The sequence below is a fragment of the Haliaeetus albicilla genome, chromosome 22 (genome assembly GCF_947461875.1).
Source record: "Haliaeetus albicilla chromosome 22, bHalAlb1.1, whole genome shotgun sequence".
NCBI classification, from domain to species: domain Eukaryota; kingdom Metazoa; phylum Chordata; class Aves; order Accipitriformes; family Accipitridae; genus Haliaeetus; species Haliaeetus albicilla.
The window spans coordinates 23910676-23930363 of record NC_091504.1 but is presented as its reverse complement, the minus strand read 5'-3'; the positions used below and the strand labels follow the sequence as shown (position 1 = coordinate 23930363).

The 19688-nt window shown below is 45.3% G+C and overlaps 1 protein-coding gene across 2 annotated transcripts; it reads right to left on the bottom strand.

The window, feature by feature from the left end:
• Nucleotides 1–2462: 2462 nt before the first annotated feature.
• On the bottom strand, nt 2463–13442 carry C1QTNF8 (C1q and TNF related 8). Of its 2 annotated transcripts, none has more exons than XM_009928814.2 (3): nt 12915–13442; nt 4976–5210; nt 2463–4201 (listed from the first exon to the last, which is right to left on the bottom strand). In XM_009928814.2, the coding sequence occupies exons 2-3, from the start codon at nt 5193–5195 to the stop codon at nt 3654–3656; spliced, it is 768 nt and encodes a 255-aa protein (XP_009927116.1). In that variant the 5' UTR covers nt 5196–5210; nt 12915–13442; the 3' UTR covers nt 2463–3653. The 2 variants fall into 2 exon arrangements, with proteins under 2 accessions (XP_009927116.1, XP_069666559.1); XM_069810458.1 differs by lacking the exon at nt 12915–13442 and adding an exon at nt 7925–8678.
• Between the last annotated feature and the right edge of the window lie 6246 nt (nt 13443–19688).

The following is a 19688-nucleotide window of genomic DNA, read 5'->3' as shown; positions in this document are numbered from 1 at the left end:
TTCCACTCATCACCTTTTTGGCACAAGGACAGATGCTGTCCTGGCATACTCTCTCCTTGTGAGGTGCTCTTCTGGGGCTCTGATGCCAAAGAAATGAAGGAGAGGATATTAGATGAGTTTATCTCCTCCCTATTTCCTGAAGTTTGGGCTAGTAAGTGTAAATCTCGTACAGATTTGCAGTCAGAAAGTAAAAGGTATGTTGTCTTAAAGTCTGTTTTAATCTGTCTATGCCAACCAAAAGAGATTTTGGGGGGGCAGATGCTTCTAATCTGATGTTTTCTGTAATCCTTCTGTTCTTATAGAAGGCTCCCATTCTCTATTGACAACTCCTTGTATGTGATCTCAACAGGTTTCTCTGCTTCCCCTCTTTCTGGCCCTGCCCCAAGGACAGGTAAGGTTATTTTGGCAAATGGGTTTATTGGTGCTTTGTACCATGGGGTCTTCATCTTGCACAAGGATCTTGGGGTGAGAGGGACCTATAGGAGAGCTAATGTTTCTTAATAAAATGCACCTGAGATTTATGACAGCTGAGGCAGTTTTGTCATTTCTGTATAATGCTGTTCACTGAAGGATTTGGAAAAAAGATTCTGACAGATCCCTGATGACTTATTTCAAAGCATAAAATACAAAGTGCCAATTTGGGGAAATAATTGGAAAAATAGATACAAATTAAGTTTTTTCCTTTGCATTTAGATTTCAGCACCTAGACCCCCCCACTTTCTCGTCTTCAAAAGAGAACTTAAAAAGCTTTTTCAAAGGTTAGCTCTCCAAGCCACATATTACTGGGAAAAAAGGGGATTTAAATTCTATTCCTATAAGAGAGACCCTGGCAGGCTTCCTGTATGTTAATGAGCAGATCCCAAATATTTGTGCTTTGGATTTGGCTCATTACACCTCTCTAAACAGGGATGCTTGTCCCAGCCCTTGAAGTTGGAAAAAAAAACCCTTGATGAATGCATTCAAAAGGTGGCAGTAGGAATGTCTTTGTATGTTAGGCTTTTTAGATATTTCAGTTTTTCCCCAAAGAACTCGGCAGGTTGAGACTTCTAGTTCTTTTATGGTATAAATGACTAATTTGAATAATATATGCAACCCAATAACCTCTTTTATTATTTGAAAGGTTATTCTGCACCTGAAACCAATGTGGCTTTAGTGATTTACCTGCTTATGCCACTGGCATATTGGTCATGAGCATTTTGAATGTGTCCTATTGCTTCAGTAATCAGGCTGTCTCTTAACTGTGTGTCTAGGTGTTATGGAAATATGCCTATATAGTGATATAGATGGATGGATTTTTGTTTGCTTCCTAGTAGAAAGTAACTTTTCCAAAATCAGTGTGGCTTGAACATGAACATGTTCTGGGTGTGTTTTTTCCAATGCTGGATTAAGCACTGTCAATAACTCCAGCTGGGCATGACATTTGGAGAGGGCTGGATAATTTTTTTTCTTTTTAATTATAGTCAATGCAGTGAACTGCAGATGGGAGTGAGCCAAAGCTGTGGTGAAACTGCTTGATATGTGGGGAATGTTAGATAGCCCTGTGACTCCATCAGCCTCAGTGAATGATCCCTGCTCCACCGCAGGCATCTCATGCGGTGCTCTGCCAGTGGTACCCTGCAACTGGGGTTTGACTTTCTGCAGCTGCAAAATCTAAGCCTGGGTGGGGAATGGTTCAAAGCTAGGGACAAAGGAGGACAAAAAAGATTTGGAGCTCTGAAATGTGGTATGTGACTGGGGAAAAAACAGTCTGCAAATGCCTTCACTGAGTCCAGTGTAGTGGAAAGGTTTCTACATGTGCATGTGTTTGCTCAGGGCTGGCATCTCCCCACTAGTGCTCTTGGTACCAAGCAGCGTGCTGCAAATAAGCAATGCAGCCATTAGGGCTTTTACCATCATCCTAATGAAAACAGCTGATTAGGAAACTTTTTTAGGAGGGTGGGAAGGAAATGCTGTGCAATGGCCTGACCTAAGCAGCTGGTATATCTGACAGCAGGTCAGTGGAGAATCTGCATAAAATGTCCTTGGGAGTGTTTTTTAAAGCTGTGCGAGTTTCCCCACTGTTCAGGGTTGCAGGCTGCGATGGAAGCAGGAGCAGATATGACGTTTCAAGGCTTGTAGACCCATTTTCAGCATGCATTTACTTCACAGATAAGCTACTTAAAGTTTTGATCTTTATGAAGGTTGTGAGATCTCAAAGATTTGGCATTTTTTTTACAGCAAGTGGTTGTTAACTTCTGTCTACCCCTTCTGATACTTGATGATGGCTGTTTACTGGCCTGCAGGGAGAGGAGTTGGTGTCAGTCTAGTTTCTGGAACCCTTTGGTGTTAAAGTAACTAAAACTGCCGCCTGAGACTGTTATATGGGACTGGATATTCAGTCAAGTGCTTTTAGACCTGTACTGTGAAAAAGCGCATGGAGAGAAGATACACAAAACCAGGGTACTCAAAGCAAGTGTACTCAAAGCAATATCTTTATTTCAGCTACTTTTCCAAACAGCTGTGGATAGGTGAGGTACAGCAGTGAAGCAGTTTGCCTAGCAAGAACTTTTCACGTATTCTTCATACAAATGGCTTGGGATGCAAACAAAGGATTGGGGGAATGGGCAAGGAGGAACTGGGAAAAATGATGTTTCTTGCTGCTGCATGTACCTTTCCACTGTTACATCAATAGTTTTTTAGGAAAAAAGAAACCAAATCTCCTAAAATGTCACTGCCTGCCATAAAGCACCTTTTTTCTTTGCAGTTTTCTTCTCCACTTTCCAGAAATGGGGGTGCTATAAGATGGTAATTTTCAGACATGAGCATGGCCTCAATTTCCAGCTTGGTAATGAGCACTCTGAAATTGGAACCTAAGGCAGGGCCCACCATTTTCCTTAAAATGGGAAATACACACTTTCTAAGCCATGTTAGAGTGTGAGAAATATTGCTAGCAGTACAGAAGTCTAGCAAAGTTATAGCATGTGGCTACTGTACTTAAGATGTACTTAAATCTATGTGCCTCTGAAAAAGCTTTGCCAGATAATATGCTGTTATGTATTCAATTCTAGCATTATGCTCCCAGAATATAACATTACATGAATGGAACACAAACATAATTTGGGGTAAATACACTGTGCAAAATATTGTTCTTAACACTGGTGTGTTCTTGCCTACCTGAGTGGAGCAGACCTGGTGTAGGTGCTGGTGAGTGTGGGCTCTTATTAGCAATACTGCACACTGCAAAGATACCCAAGTATTGTTGCAGGAGTAATGACATTCCTTAACTAGCACCTGGATAACTGGCACCTGAAGATGAACCTTGGATACAATTAAAATGTTTTCTCTAAAGCAGAGCAAAGAAGTTAAATTTTTGCTACCAACATGGCAAACTCTTTAGGGATGTTACTGGGGGTCTATACAGGGCTGCAGAACTGGGGCCTTTCACTTGTGTCTTCTCCAGGGCACGTAAGGGCTGAAGCCTTCTCAGTACTTGTGTAGCTTGCATCACCTTGAAAGTCACCTCCATCCGTACAGGTGTCCTTGGCATGGACAGACAACCCTGTCAGCAGGCCAGGAAGCCTGTAATCCTTCCAAGTGGAACTAGACATACGCGTTTCTAAGAGGGAAGACACTAATGTATCTGCCAAAGCTTTGAGCCTAAAGCTGAAGAATGGCTACTCTACGGCTGGCTTGATTAAATGGCCATTGAAGATGATGTAAACATCAGACTCCTCACTATAGATGGCATTTTCTCGCTCCCGCTTGAACATCCTCACCCAGACCTCCTCTCCTTCCTGCAGGTCCAGCATCAGGCTCTGGCTCTGCATGATGCTCCGATCGCTGGGCTGGGCGTAGAGGATGGCCACCTCTTTCTCATTCTTCATCAAGTGCAGGTAGGTCTCCTTGAAGTTCCAGGTGTGGACGTTGAGGCTGAAGTAGTAGATTCCTGCCACGTAGCAGAAGAACTTCCCCGAAAACATGTTGAAGTGCTTGTAGAGGTTCACGAACTCAGTGTCAAAAGTGACATGTTGGAAGTAGTCTGAGCTATGAAGGGGTTTTCTCCGACCCACTGAGAAAGCTGCATAGAGCTGCTTGCAGGAATGGCCTTGTGGGCCAGGCTGCCCTTTCTGTCCTTTCCGTCCATTAAAGCCACGTAGCCCTCTTTCTCCTTCCTTCCCAACTGCTCCAGGATACCCTTTCTCTCCCATTTCACCCTTCTCCCCTGCAAGCATAAAGGAAAACCTTGTCAAACACAAGTATATGAAGCCCAAGCTGCAGACACATCCTGCTGGAGATAACCAGCAAAGCAGCTGCTAAACCACTGTTTTCCCAGCACAGATATCTGGAAACGTTGGTCAGACACCAGTACCTTCCTAATTCTCAGAAAGATAAAAACGCCAGGTGAAAGCTTGGCTCCACTGAGCTTGTGGTGCCAACGTTCGGTGTCAAATACTGGAACTCTATGGCCTGACCAGACTGGTTACATGAATCCAGTGTTTGTGAACCCGGCCCCTTTGTGCAGATGTTAGGGCAAGAACAGTTATTGATTTTCCTGAGGTCTGATTTGGGCCTGGGAGAGGTGGTTGGGTTTGTTGGGTCTGTGTATCCCTGCTCACAGGACTCCTGGCACATCTCCTGTATGATATGCTTATTTTTTGTTTGTCTGCTCTACTGAGACAAAAAATGTGCAATGGAAAAGGGAGTGAGCGTCTTTCCTAGTTTCTAACCCTACCGTTCAGTAATTCTGTGATAACATTTGCATCTGTTTTTTAGTGTGACTTAACTTGAGCTTCCAGTGATTCTGCTTTTTGATGGATTAGAGCCTTTTGCCAGCTCTTCTCACTTGCACATAATTACAGCCTGTGCCATGCCACCTCGACCTTCTTTTGGGTAAATGAAGTGGAAGAGTTTCTTGGTGTGCGGAAGAGCACAGCGTGCAAAATGGAGGTGAGCAAGTAAGATAAAAGATGTTATCACTGTAGTCAGCTTTACCCACCTTTGAGGATGGTGATATCTATGGTGGGCTGGACTTTGGGTACCGAATAGGCAGGGTCGCTGCTCATCCTTGTGTATCGTGAGGAGATGATGGAGATGGGCTGCTCTGAAGGCCCGCAGCATCGCACACACGAGAGACGTCGCGGTTCCCGTCTCGGCAGACCCTTTTCCGCGCTGATGTTCACAGTGGACAACAAGAGCAGGAGAAACACAGCGCTCATCTTCAGCGGAGCCAGCTGGACAGAGCAAAGGAACAGAAATGATTAACATGACGATTCTAATCAGAGCTTCTGATGGGCCATCTGTTAATGTTACCACAAGGTACGCTTCTTCTGATTAATTATTAGCTTATCTTGTAGTGGCACCAGGAGACTCCAGGTAGGAAGGGTGCCCAACTGCGTACTGTTTACAAGCAATGGAAAGGGCAATCCCTGTCTCTCATTACCTACAGTTGAAATATTTGACAAGAGACACCAGGTAAACAAAAGAAGAAGAAAAAAACCCAACCAAACAACAAAAAACCCTAAAACCTGCTGAGATCAGAAGCTAAGGCGGAGATACTTAAAGCGTCATAGCAAGCTCTGGTCAAGGCACGCTTGGTGCCTGGCTGCTGTTGGAACAGCCCTTGCAAAGGTGCTGGGTAAAAGACACAAAGTGTTGCTCTGTTGGTTTGTTTATTGCATCGCCATCCTGAAAAATTCAAAATCACATGCAGAAAATGAAACTTTTTTTAAATATAGAACCTAAACATGATTTTTTTTTTTTGAGGAAAAACCTAAAGGGAAATGAAACTAAAAGAAATCAGAAGCATTTGTCTCTTTAGCCTCTTGCAGCCTCCTGCTGGTAACCTCTTTCCAGGGTGACTTTTCCAAGAAGTTTGTGGCTTTGACCATATCCATGTGCTCTTCCTAGCAGAATTTCTGTGTACACTTTCGATTTTTATTTTCCAGTGTGCAGAATGGAAGCCCGAATAGCTGCAACAAACAGACAGAACTGGGATTTGCTCTGCACAAACACTAGCTTTTGAGATCACCTTTTACACTTTTATCTGCTACTGGAAAGCTCCAAAGGCCCTGAGTACTGGGTGAAACAGAGAAAGAAAATGTTTCAGGTGGTGCAAAGGAGGTGAATTTTCTCTAGCTCCCCATCGCCCTCCTTCCTAGGGAGGGATTGGAGCTGGAGACAGGCAACTGCCTCCTCATACCCTGTATAATTAGGGTCATTCTGCTGATTGCAGTGGGGTTTCATACAAGACAGCTTTTGGCCTGATGCCTTTTTGGACCTTATCCAAAGTCCAATTAGTCAGATGGACTCTTGTTGACCTCAGGCTGGGAACAGCTTTTACAGCTCCTCTTCTACCAGCTTTAATTCCTGGAATAGGTGGGGAAGGTAGTAGCTAGATGTCCTGGCTTTCAGAAACAGCTCAATGAACACACAGGTCCCATCTGCAGTGGGAGGGAATCCTGTCTTGGAGCTCTACAAAGGCTTCACTGGGCACAAAATCGACCAGCTGAGAAAAATATGGAAAAAAAGTGTCAGTACAGGGCAAGGTACTTGGATTGTACTGGCATTCTTGGGAGATGCTTTCTTCTAGTTCTTACCTGTCCTGAAAGAACTGTCATTCACACCTTTTATTACTTCGTGTAATCCAGCTCCCTGGAAACCTGATGAATAGTTATTAGCGGCAACATAATAACTTTCCTTCTGATAGTAGTGAAAGTTCTTTCATCAAATCTGTCCTAACTTGAAATGATCTTTCTATTCATAATTGTACCTCATTCTAGGTACTAGTCTGAGGAGGGATTAATACTCCTTTTATATCAGTGTTCAGGGCCTGAATTTCATTTCCATTAAGCCCTTTGTTAATTTTCATTCACTTCTTAAGACATCTTAGTGCTGCCAAACAGGAAAAGAAATGCAACACAAGTCTAAATGGGCAGCAGGTCATAAATAACCAGCCCGTACGTGCCCAGAACTGAAAGTTTGCACCACAGAGCATTTGGGGTCTGCATAATATTTCTGGGGTCTGCTCTGCAGCGATTAAAGATTGTGCATATACATAATGGTCTAAAGAAGACCCCAGTTTTGCTTAGAGTCCCAGGCAATCAGGGCCCACGTATGCTCTTTGGGACTGAAAGCTATTTAACCGTTCTCAGGAGCGTGGGTAGTCAATAACCTGGGGGTTAAAGTATGGGGCATTTGATTACATTATCAGAACATTAAAACTGGAGGACCTAATTGCTCATAATACCTTCATGAAGGAGAAAGAGCATTCATTAAGGGCGGTATTCATAATAGGCGGAAGGGAAAGGATTCATAAATATGAAGAAATTACATTTTTATAGGCCATTATTCTCCCTAAGATGAATTACTTTCCTATTTTTAGAAGTGACTTAAAGAGGAAAAAAAAAGTCTGGGTGAAAAATCAGTGTTCAGGTTGTGCATGTTTCACATTACGGTAATCCAAGCACCCATTGAAGAAATCGTGGCCGCTTGCATGATTCACGAAGAACACCTATTCAAGTTATTGGCTAGAAATTGCATTTGGAAGAAAAATGAAGCAAATGCTGCAACAATCCTGTCAGTTCAGGGCATTCTAGAGCCAACCCCCCCCCCCACCACATTTTCATTCAATAGTTAGTGAAATTAGTTCACTAACTTGGCAGAAACATGTATTTGGTTGCAATATCTGTGGTTAGGTGAAACCTTAATGATGTATGTGAATAAACTGTTTCAGATTTGCAGTCTGCTCATAACAAAAAAGAAAGGACAGGAGAAGTAAAATAGGAAAGCGGTGGAGAGAAAGGAGTCCGAGAGGACTGCAAGAAAAGAATGATGAATTCAGCAGTGTGGGATTATGTCTGAAAGACATCCAGCGCAAAACCGGAGATCAGGTGAAGGAAAACCTCAAACCAGAGAAATCAAATGTGCAACAGGAAAGGACACAAACCTGGTAAGGATTTTCTTGTAACAAGATCATGTCAATCCAGAGAAAAGAGTGATTTGAGCCAAATTTCAGAGGAGAAGCAAATATAACTCTTGTGGTGGTGAAGTCAAATCTGATGCCTTAAAAAAAAAAAGATAAAAAAAGGATGAAGCTCAAAATTTAAGATCTGTGAGGTGAAGCGAGAGGTTGTTTTCAGCCATTTGTTTTTTCCCTTAAAGATAATTGTTGTGACCTTATTTTGTCAATGTGGCGATGATGGATTTGACTTCAGCTGCATAGGTTTATCTTCTTCAGAAGACAGCAAACAACAAACGGGGCTTTGCCCTGCCATGGCCACGGCTCACCAGAGCACAGGCTGGGACGCTGCCTCTCCTGCACATCGTTCAGATCCCCGCGCGGGAGGGACATCCATCCTCCTTCCCACCGCAGTCCGACACGCTCGTTAGCGCCTGAAATGATGCATTAGTACTGCACTGAATGTCCCGAGGCTGCAAAACAGAGTACGTTCCTCCTTGGTCATCCTTCACGAACCGTCTCCAGAGATGGACGGGAGCATCCTGAACGCAACAGATTAAAACTGGAAGTATAAATTATTGTCCTTGTGTTCCATACTGGGAACCTGAAATTTGCCACCTGGTTTGATTCAGAAATCTTGTTTTTCCTATTCGGTAGAAAAACCCAAAGGTGATGACAGATACACAGACATCCTAACGCCTGGGAGGAAAACTCATCTCCTGTGTTTGGAAACTTTGCAGTCTGTAAATGTTTCACCCGAGGATAAGAAGATGGTCTCAGCCCTCCCTCTCTCAAAACCATTTTTTCAGTTCAGCTTCTTTGGCTCTGCTTTAGCTTGGGTTCATTTTGAAACAGTTGATTGACAATTGATGAGTTTGAAATGTTTCAGTTGAAAAGCTTGCGGCGGCATGTAGAAAAGTGTAAATTGTTATGATGCTTCTGACACTTCTTGCAAAATGCTTGTGAAGCAGAAAGTTCAACACGAGGCTGAGCGCAGAGCCCGTTGGGTTGCAACAGGTAATTTCAAGATAAATTATGTGCTCTTCCCGTGACACTTTCAAGCTTCCCCGCTCCAAAGCCATGAAGCAGAGCGCAGCCCCCAGCCTCTGCAAGTGGAACCAGGATGAAACCCAACAACCGAGTGTGAATTTAATCGGATACTAAGGAAGAAATTCTGCATGTGCTAAATAGGCAGATCTATCTTTTGGGCAATATTTTGGCAAACAAAATGAAAATTTATAAGTGATGAAATAAAGCATCTGAACCTGATGAAAAGGCAGTTAATTTCAGCGAGATTTGGTGATGAGGATGACTGGTGGTTGTGTTCATTATAACATTAGAATATATGTTATTGTTGGAGAGCTGTTTAAATGTAATGAAAGGTTTCTTTGACTGAAACTACCCTTTAGCTAAGGTTTAAAAAGACTGTTTGCTTTTTCTGTCCCTTTTCTTCCCCTCTGAGTTTCTGAGTAGAAAGACAAGATTAAAATATTAGTGAAAAGGATTGTTTGGTCAGGTATTTCTGCTTGGCCCAAAAGAAGAAGAAAAAGCAAGGGAAAATACCAGTCTCCTTGCATTAAATTCGAACACTCCTGTTGTTCAGACCCTTTTGCAAGGGTGTGTCTGTCTTTCTAACCAGAGCTGGCAATACGAACCCTTTAGCAGCTGCTGCCTCACAGTGCTGGTGAGGATGCAATGCCCACACCAGGGACACTGTTGTCTACCATGCTCAATCCAAGGCAGAACCATCAAGAAGATGATTAAATAACGTATTTTTGTTTTGCACTGACCTTGGAAGTACCCTGACTTAAATATAATCCATCAAGCTTTTTATTTATGCATTTTTTTATCTGCTATGAATAACGTGCATCGAAAGTGCTGGTTTTCTAGCCACACCTGGCATTCCACGTGTCTGCCAGCAAAAAAATCCATATTCCTCCCATGCAGGGCTTCAGAGATGCCACAAACCTTTGTGAGGGAAAGGCAGAAACCATTAGTTCCAGTTCAAGGAGTTAAATGATATGATCCTTTCTTCTCGTGTGCAACTTCTTATTTAAATATATTTTCTTGAGACTATTACAGCTGGAGAGGACCTTGACTGATTTTTTTTTTTTTTGGTTCGTGATTGAGTTTAATCTTATAGCTCAAGGTAGACAGCTTATGTATGAGGTTCATTTGCTCATGCAAAGCTTTTTAATCACTCTGTGTACCTGAAGAATTTTAACACTTTACTATAAAGTAACACATCTGGGCAATACAAATGATAAGAAATCCCCACAATATCTGCAAAAAGAGCTTACTTTGCTCTTCACACAGAGAAAATTAAGCAAGAAGGCAAAGCAAGTCAGGCTGGAGGCTGGACCAAAAGGTTTTCCCTTAGGTTGGCAACGTGGAGTTTGGAACCTGAGCCCTGAGCTTGGCCAAACCTTGTCTGGTCCATTGGCACCGCAAGCAGCCCTCATGGGATGTATAGGTCATGTCAAAGGTACGGATCTACGCTAACCTACCCCAGCCCGTGTTTTCACTGGGTACAGTGGAAGTATGTCCTCACCTTGCGCAGATGCTCGAAGAATAAATCCCACTAATAACTGCGTTGAGCTCACATGCTGCAATATTGAGAGTTTAAAAGGCAGAAATTGCTCTGAGCCGCGCTTTAAATTTCTGCTAACGTTTTCCTTCCTGTTATTCCTAGGGCTCTATTCAGAAAAGCAATCTATGACTATCTTTTCTTTAAATTCACGGCACACAGGACAACGCCAGCCACTGCCCATGTTAATTAGTGACAAATCCTGACTGAAAACCCAAGAGGGCAGTTAAGACTAAAACCTTTCTTGCGCCACAGAGATGGAAAACACATGGATGTGTCAGCCGCGAACCTCGGCATCGTTCCAGAGACGGAAAATATTCCAGTTCTGCTTTTTTACCTTTTGTCTTCTTTCAAGCCTCGACCTCCTCACTGCTCCAGAGCTCCTTGCATTGCCAGCAGCAGGAAACGAAGCATCGTTAGGGCCGAGTTTGTCTGGACACTGGACTTCCTCTTGGAAATGATTTGTTCAGAGGTTTTTTTTCTTATTTTCTTCCCCAGGAGGATCTAAAATTTCTTCATGAGCAGTTTATTGTAGAAAAGCCGAAAACGCTGAAGGAGCTTGTGCGTTTTCCAAGGCAAAGCTGCGACAGCTCGTAGGTTCCTTTGCGGCGGTGCCAGAGCCAAGCGCGGGGCTGCTCCTCTCCAACACGATGCCGCAGAGATGCTTCGCTCGAGCTGAGCAGCAGAAGCCTATCTGCAGCCATGCAGTGATTTCAGGGCTTGCAGACAAGAATATTCAGATCCCGAAAAGCAATGTGGTTTAAAATTTTCCACTGTCTGTAGTGGTTTGCAGATGACCAATGTTAACGCCCTTTTGTCCGCGGTGTTTATACAACGGGCTGGGGTGATGCAGAAGAGGGGTTGGGAGCGCTGCTAGAGACAACTGGGTTGGTTTGAGCCCTGTAAGCTGCGAGCGGGGCAGGAATGGAGGCAAAGCCAGGATCTGGCCATGGAGAGCTCCAGGGATGTTAACTGCATCTATATTTGTAATGGCTTGAGTGAACATTTGGTCAGTGAGTTTGTAGCTCTGTTTCTAATTATGATTTTGTTTTTTTTTTATTTTTCTGGTGCTTTTTTAGCATATGCCTATTTCCAATGTGGGTGAATTGCCCTAGTTCCTCTGTCCCGGGAGGAGCTGTCCCTGAGCAGCGCTGGCTCGTGTGGCCACCACGTGCTCTCTCCAGCTCCGATTTCACTGACCAGGCATGGGAAGACATGAGGATCCCAAGCAAACATCCCTTCCTATTACCTGCACATGCTTAGACCTGGAGGATTGTGTGGATTTAACACAGTCCCCTGCAGGCACTGTGGGAGGAGAGGCTGTGCCTGTATGGAAACGGATCTGAGCACCTGCATTTTCCCATGGTACTGCCTTTCCTGGAGTGCAACAGGGGCTGTTATCACACTTAGCGCAGACGGGGAGCACAAGGATGTTTGCTGGTTCCTAAGCAAACAACTCTTCCCTCTCCTCTTCTCCTCGTCCCTGCCTGCTCCTCCGATGCCAGGAACATGCCTGCAATGTCCTGGAAATGGCCCTGCTCCGGGCTGGGCGGCTTCTTGAAAGCGGTCCCATCTCTGCAGCGAGCCCAGACAGTGATTCAGCCCGGCGCTGCCGAGGCACGGGGCGACTTACAGTAAGTCATTCCCAGAGCAGCTTCTCTGATAGAGCAAATCACCCTGATGAAGTAGAAGGCACCCAACTCTCCTTCATCCTTCCCAGCGCGAAGGCAGCTTTCCTGTGACTTGCCGCTGCTGACTCAGTCCCTCCGGGAACTCGGTTTTCTGTGTGCTGAAATAAAGCAGGCAGAGGTGTCCCTGCAGCGGGTCCCGAGCCGTGCCGTCCCGCCTGGGTGGGTGGAAGCACCAGGACACGGGTGCTGGCAGCGGCAGGACCGTCCCATCCCTGCCTCAAACCCCTGCTTGCAGCTCAGGAGCGAGCGGCACATTTCAAACAGCGGCAGTTCCCCGGCAAAGCTGGAGAAACAGAATCCCCTGAAAGTTTCCATGTCTGCAGAGGATGCCAGGAAAACAGCTTTTTTCTGCCCTGGGAGCCTGCATTAGATCGGGCTCCCTCCCTGTCCCACGGCTCAGTCCCAGTTAAGAGCAAAATCAGACTAGAAGAAAGCATCGTTCTGGAGTGCTAAGGGTGGTTAACGAAACGCGGAGTGTTAGTAGGAACAAATTAAAGCCAGCTCAGCAATAACCTGGCCTTGCACTTAGTTTGCCTGCTGCTGGGAAGCAGAAAAAGTGAGACAAAGCAGCGCAGGCAGAGACCATCTCTTTTTAGTACTCACCCAAGCAACCTGCTTCTGCAGGGTGGGAGCACTTTGTTCCCTATAGCAATAGTGGTTTTTTTTTTTTCCCCAGCTTATTCAGATCCATTTAACTTACCTTGTGACTCAGACCCCTCTGCCTCTTACTTTCCTTGCTGTTGCTTAGCAGGATGCATAATATGAAAGCTGCCGTTCATTCAGGTTTTTTAGTTCTCAGTGGCGGCTGCAGCTTCCTAGCTGGAGTCCAAATGAAACACTGAAAGTCAGTCCGGCTCCTTATGAAACCCAGCAGCTAGGTTGTTTGCAAAAGCAGGGTTTTTTCTTGCTTCTTTGCTTGCTTCAACTCGTGCTGGGTTCCTGTGCTTTTGTCCTGCTATAGTTTCCTTAGGACTCGCAGCCAGTCTGTCGGGTTGCACGGTGCCTCTCACAATGATGGAAATGAAGACCAAAAAATTTATGAATAATAATAAAAAAAATATCAAAAACCACAGACCCAAAACCACATCCAGTGTTCTAGCCAAGAGAGAAAGTACTGGGATCACATGGAAATAATTTCTGTTTTGGAGATTTCAGCATCTTTTTAGGCAGGAGAAAGGAATAAAAAAAAACCCCAAACAACACAAGCCCACAATAAAAGCTCTGGCTTTTGTGCATGAGCTGTAAAGGTGACAAAGGCATCTTGAAGGGGTGCAGCGATGGAACCTGCCCCTGCAGTGACACTGGAAGAAGGTGTGGGTGCACGGCCAGGTGCCTGGGGACAGACCAGCACTAAGGGAAGATGTCACCCCCGCTGTCCCATGCACCTTTCTGCTGAAAAAATAAAGCACTTTGCTTCTGTGTGAGCAGATTTGGGGCCAATCTCAGGAAGGTGATGTGCAGCTGCAATATGCTGTTTTCCCTCCCTGCTTCACAGGTTTAGGGGATAACACCTTATGCCAAACCATCCGTGGTGGGATGCGATGAGTATTCGCGTCCTGTGAATGGGAAAGGAAGGGAAGGTCAAACATAAGCACAAGGGTGAAACTTCCTCAGCGTGTGTCTGCAGACAGTCTTCTCCCATCACTACCAGTTTGCTGGTGGTGTGGTTTGCACTAACTCTTCTGCGACACCCAGAAATGGCTGGAGAGCAAGTTGCCACTATTTCACATCCATTGGGACTGAATTACCGGCTCCCCTGGCTAACTGCAGCAATTACAGCCGGGGTGCCACGAGGGTCTCTGTGGGACGGGAGGCGTGAAGACCGTCTCTGAAGGAGACTGAGCAGAGGGCATCTTCAGAGAAGCCATCCTGCCCGGGCTGGCCCATCTGCAGAGGAGCACAAGGTGGTCCTGGGCACGTGTGAGTCCCTCAGGAGGGCTAGTAGCCACCGTGGAGTGAGGAGGCTGCAGAACTGAGCACAGCACAGCGGGGTCATGCATGCTGCATGCTGGCAGGATCATCCCTGAGCCAGGAGATAATGTGGGATGTAGCGCATATGGCTCTTGTCCAAGGAACTGCTGAGACAAAGTCACTCAGGACGGCAAGGAGCAGACACGGGGGTTTCAGAGCGTGCTGAGCATCGCACACGTCCCCAGCCCCGGGGCAGAACGGTGCCGCACCAGTGCCGTTTGATTTTTAGCACCCACACTTTCTTAGCTGAAATTGCAAACTTGGTTATTTCCAGCCCTTGGAAAAAAGCACATTGGTGGTTTTATTTAAAACCAGGTTTGGGCTCTGAATTTTTCTTTTTTTTGGGGGGGGGGGGGTGATTCTTTCTTTTTTCTTTTTCTGTTTTGCAACTGCCTCCCACTAATTGTAAAAGAGGAAGCTAAAAGAGATGGGTACCCTATAGAGTGCAAGCTCCAGCATCATTCCTGCCCTAAGACTGAAAAAGAAAAGCATCGCTTTTGATTGTCCTGAGAACATCAGGAGGGGAAAGGTGTGTTTTGTCCTCTCACAGTGCCCTTCCCCACTTCAGGTCACAACTCGATGCTTTAAATACTCCTCACCGCAGTCCTCCTGCTCTGTCGCCTGCCCTGCACCAGACCCCAGCACTGTGACACCTCACCAGTCCATGGGGACACGGGCTGGCCAGGTCATGCCTTTTTTTTTTTTTTTGGAAACAGTCTCTGCCTTACATAAGGAGGGATGAGATGTGAGAGAGCCTTGGGAACGTCTCTGCTTCTTCAAAACCCCTCCAAAGCCTCCCCATCCCTCCCTGACCCAGCCAGGCAGGGGACATAGCCGAGGTCCTCAGAAAGGTCTCCCAAATCTGCTCCAGGTGCCGATGTGCCCCAGCTCCTAAATGCTCTGCACCGCTGTACCACTGCCCACAGTCACCCGTCCTCCAGAGCTCGGATCCCTAGATCAGATGGCTGTCATGGTGGAAAAGGGGGTTTTGCACGTCTTTTCAAAATTAAAGAAGGAGCAAAACAACCTTTAAAGCTGTAGGTGGACCTGGGTTATATAAAGGAGAATTCAAATTGTTTACAGATGACTTATGTTGGGAATGTTTTTATGTTGGCGGTGTTGAATAAAACTAGCAGGTGATTAAAACAGACTGCAGCATGATTTTTTTTTTTTAAATTCAAGAATCTGCATCCAGAGTGATGAGGAGGGGGAATAAGGACTGTTGGGAGCGAGGGCTGCCCCCGTATCAAGGGGGAGGGAAGATTTACACGTGCTGCCAGTGCTGTGCTTGGGAGACTCCGCTAGCAAGGACCAGCAAGGCGAAATGTAGAAGTTTGCTGCTGTCCCAACATGAACCCGAGCAGCGTCCAGCTCTCCATGAGTCACCCGCTTCTCCAGCCCAGCCTTCCTGGACCCCCCCGGCCCCATCCCTGTCCCCATCCCCATCCCCATCCCCTCCCACCGCAGCAGTGGTCCCCGTCCCAGCCCCGCACGGACGGGCAGGAGCAGGCTCTGGTGGGCAGAAGGCGCCTGGAAAGGGGCACATGGAGCCCAGTACAGCAAGGGTGGGGGGAATTGGGCTGCAGCCTTTCCAAAGCTGCCAGGAAAAGAAAAACCTTACTCACCCTCTTTTTGGAGGGACCTCAAACAGTCTCTAAGTAAAGAAATTACTTCGCCTCACAAATGCCAACCAAAAGCCTTTTCTGTCATCTTCGCTATTCTGGATTAAACACCAATCTGTGTAATCTTTTCTCATTCACGGTGTTTCCCAGATACCCTGCTCTACTCTTGGCGCTGGTGAGCACCTTTCATGGATGGGAGAGGTTCCTCCGCATGTCCTGCACCGATGGCTCCCAAGCCGCCCCGTTGGAGTTGCTGCGTTCATTTACCTGGTCCCACAAATCACCTGAACTCCAGAAGCAAATATTCTGCATTAACACGTTTGTGTCACTGTCAGTAGAGGCACCACATAGGTGACATCGATGCCTTTTCAGGATTTGGGTCTATCTGCCTCCCAAAAGCAGATCAGCAGTGCGTCCTAAGCATGCTTCGGATAGTTTCTTTCCTTCGATATCCAGCAAATATTTATAATTAGAACACAATTAGTAAATAATACCTATTAGCCCTGCTGAGACACAGGAGCTGCTTTGCATCAAGTACGTCCTTGCAACAAGAACCGATGCAAACAAAAGCGCGAACGCAAATGCCAAAGCACTTAAAGCGGAGGGACGGCAGCCTGGAGATTGGAGTTTGGATCTTGGCTCTGCTGCTGACGGCGTGGGGTTTTGGGAAAGCTCCCCTCTGCCCTCCTGGGGATGGCATGTCTCTTCTCCCATTCTTCATCGCCTATTTTTAGACTAAGCTCTTCAAGGCAAAAAAAATGTATAATCGGAATGCAACCGGGCAGAGCTCTGGTTTCACAGGGGGGTGCAAGGCCACCGCTGAGAGCTTACTTGTATGGATATAAAAATAGTTCATAGATGTAACTCAATAGAAAGAGTGTCTGGGACTCTGAAAATTATATTAGCTGGTCAAAAACTGTCCAAAACCAGTCTACATGAGATATTTTTATTTTTACTCTGAAACTTAGGACAGAAGAAAAATGTTATGGTAACCAACACCTGGCATCAGAGCCGGTGTCTCAAGATCAAACAGGTTTTCTGCCTTTTAAAACGACAGCCTCCTTTTTTGAAATAATAATCACATTCAAGGAAGAAGGATATTTCTGTTTACACAGTTGATTTATAAAGCTTGGCTTTTGTCCCTGCAAGGAGCAAGGAAAAGAAAAAGAAAAATCAGCTCTGCACACTGCTGAAGGCTTGCAGCAAATTAATAAGAAACTCTGTGTGTGATGGAGCAACGAGTTCAGGGCACGCTGAGCGTCTGCCTCCTCTCTGCAATGAATGCAGTAAGAGATTAGACAATGCTCAGCTAGAGGATGGACACACCGATGGTAAATTTAAGGGACATAAATGATGATCTGGCAAAGCCATGGTTTTCTTTGCAGCCTTGGTGTGCTAAAACTGGTCTGGTCTACGGAGAAGTGAATGTTTCTTTCTAATCAGTTAATTGATGCAGTGCCTAGGTTTTTAGGAAGGTGTTGCATTGTGCTTTGAGGAGCTTTGCCTACTTGGGAGAGCGTGCTCAAGGATGAGCATCGATGGCTTGGAAAGGACACCCGGAGACACAGACGTACACGAGCTCTTGCTCCAGGCAGCCGATATTAGCGACCCTGTGCTGAACCAGGGATGTGGTCAGCTGCGGCGTGCCGGGATGCTGGAGTCTCCGTGCTCTGCAAACGCATTTCCCTGCGTGGTCAGACCACAGTCAGAGCTCTGCTTGCGTAAAAAGGCATTGGAAACGTCTCAGCTAGTGTCCACAGGCATGCTTATCCTTTCTCCTTCTTTTAAGTGAAGGCATATCTTTTTTTTTTTTAGCTTTCAAACACATTGTATATAATGGCTGAAGTTATTTGAGTTGTAACCAGCTCTTTAAATGAAAAGACATGTTTTATATGGATTTTTCCACTGCGCTGAACTCAGTGAGAGTGATGTGTGTTTGCTCTCTCCCGCTGAAGGCTGGGGCTCTGTGCCATGACAACGTCTGCACCACGTGGCAGAGACACACACAGATGATTCCTATGGAAACATTAAATATTAAACTAAGTTTCCTCCTGGCTTTCTGCTGGGGTGTCTTTTTGGATCACAACAACCCCCTGGCATTCACAAAAAGCAGCCAGACCTCTGTGGTGTTTAGCTGACAGCCCAGACGATGCACAGGGAACCGGGAGGGTGTGTGCAGAGATATGATTAATGCAGCGGCTGTGCTAAACTCCAAAAATAAGTGGAAAAAGTGAAAAGCAGCTCTCTATGCACTGCCATGTCAGCCAGGCAGCCCAGGAAGAGTTTTCAAAGCCTCTAACATAGTAATCTCCAACCGATAATATATTTTAATGCAATAAAGCATGTGTATATATTTATATATTTTTTTTTTTTCAAGCGTGAGTGTGTGGTGCTTTCAAGTGGCCAATTGCGCAAAGCCAAAAATAATTACGAGCTAATTGGAATTTAAACAGCAGCGTGTGAATGATAATTGGAAACTGCTTAAGAATAATTTACTAAATAACATGAAAGCTATGATTTCAGAACAGAGTGAGAAAACATTTATAGCTAAAGCCTGGTTCTGAGAACTGAAAGCTTTCTGGATGAGAAGAAATGCTGCATATAATAGGTAACGAGGAGAAGTGGGTGGCTTTCTCCAGGCTGCTGCAGCCTTCCAGGGCTGCTCAAGTGAGCAATATTTGCAAAGGGGAAACAAGACGACCTGGATAAATATAGGTTAATCAGCCTTACGGTGAACCTGTCAAAGTAACAGAATTGCTGATGATCTCTAATGAAGAGTTAATGGAGGGTAATGCGGCCGATGCCAATCAGCCAGAACTGGTGGGAAATAGATCTCATAGACCTAATTTCTATTATATATTACAAGTTTATTTGATGCAGGTACACCGACTTTGGCAAAACACTGGTCAAAACCTTTTAATTAAAAAATGAAAATGATACTAATTCAGGCTGGCACAGAGAGATGGGTGAGCGTGTTTGCAGCAGTGTGTTGGGGAGGGCTGATCTCTCTTGCCATCCGGGCTAATGAGGCACGATGCCACGAGCCCTGATCATGATGAACCGGGTCAGCTTTGCTGGGAACCTGCTGAATAACCAAGTGGTACTCTTAAAATTGACTATAACGGCACTAAGCTGTGAACGACATTGATTCATCATCAAACCTCATCTACAAGCTGTCAAGCTTTAGACATTTAAGACCCTGTTCTGAAATCTAAATTTGGAAATCCTGAAAGATTTGAATCTTGCGTTTGAGTTAAGCCTTTGTTAAATGGAAATGGGAGTTCACAGTGGTCATAAATAGCATATCCATCTCCCCTGTATCCACCTTCCCTTTGCATAAAAAACAGCACTGTTTTGCTGAATAATCTCTTAGGCAGGGCTTAGACCATGAATTTACTTTAAACCCTGGATTTAGTGTGATTAGCTCTAACTAATCTCACAGGGCTTCAGGCATGTGTTGAGAATGCTCTCTAAGCCCTTTTTGTGCATCACCTTTTGGGGAGAGCAGCACAGGTTTTAGCCATTCTCACAGCTTCTGTCTGATGGTGGGAAGAGTCCTTGCTCAGGTATGTGGCACATCATGGAATTTTCACATCACGTAAGACAAAAGGTAGCCTGAGTTATTCTGTGCATTTTGTCATCTCCCCCCGCCCTTTACTTAGAGTAATATTAGGCAATGAGCACTATTCCTGCATTTAGACTCTCTTAAAAATCCAATCTGATGACAGACCCAAATCAAAATAGCCAAACCCAGGAAGAAATCCTTGGCACAGCACCAGTGTTCAGACAGGTTTATCACACTGACTGTATTTGCATGGAAACCAAAATGAGCTGAGAAGTAAAATATTTCTCTTTGTTGTTTTGTTTCCAGAACAAAAGAG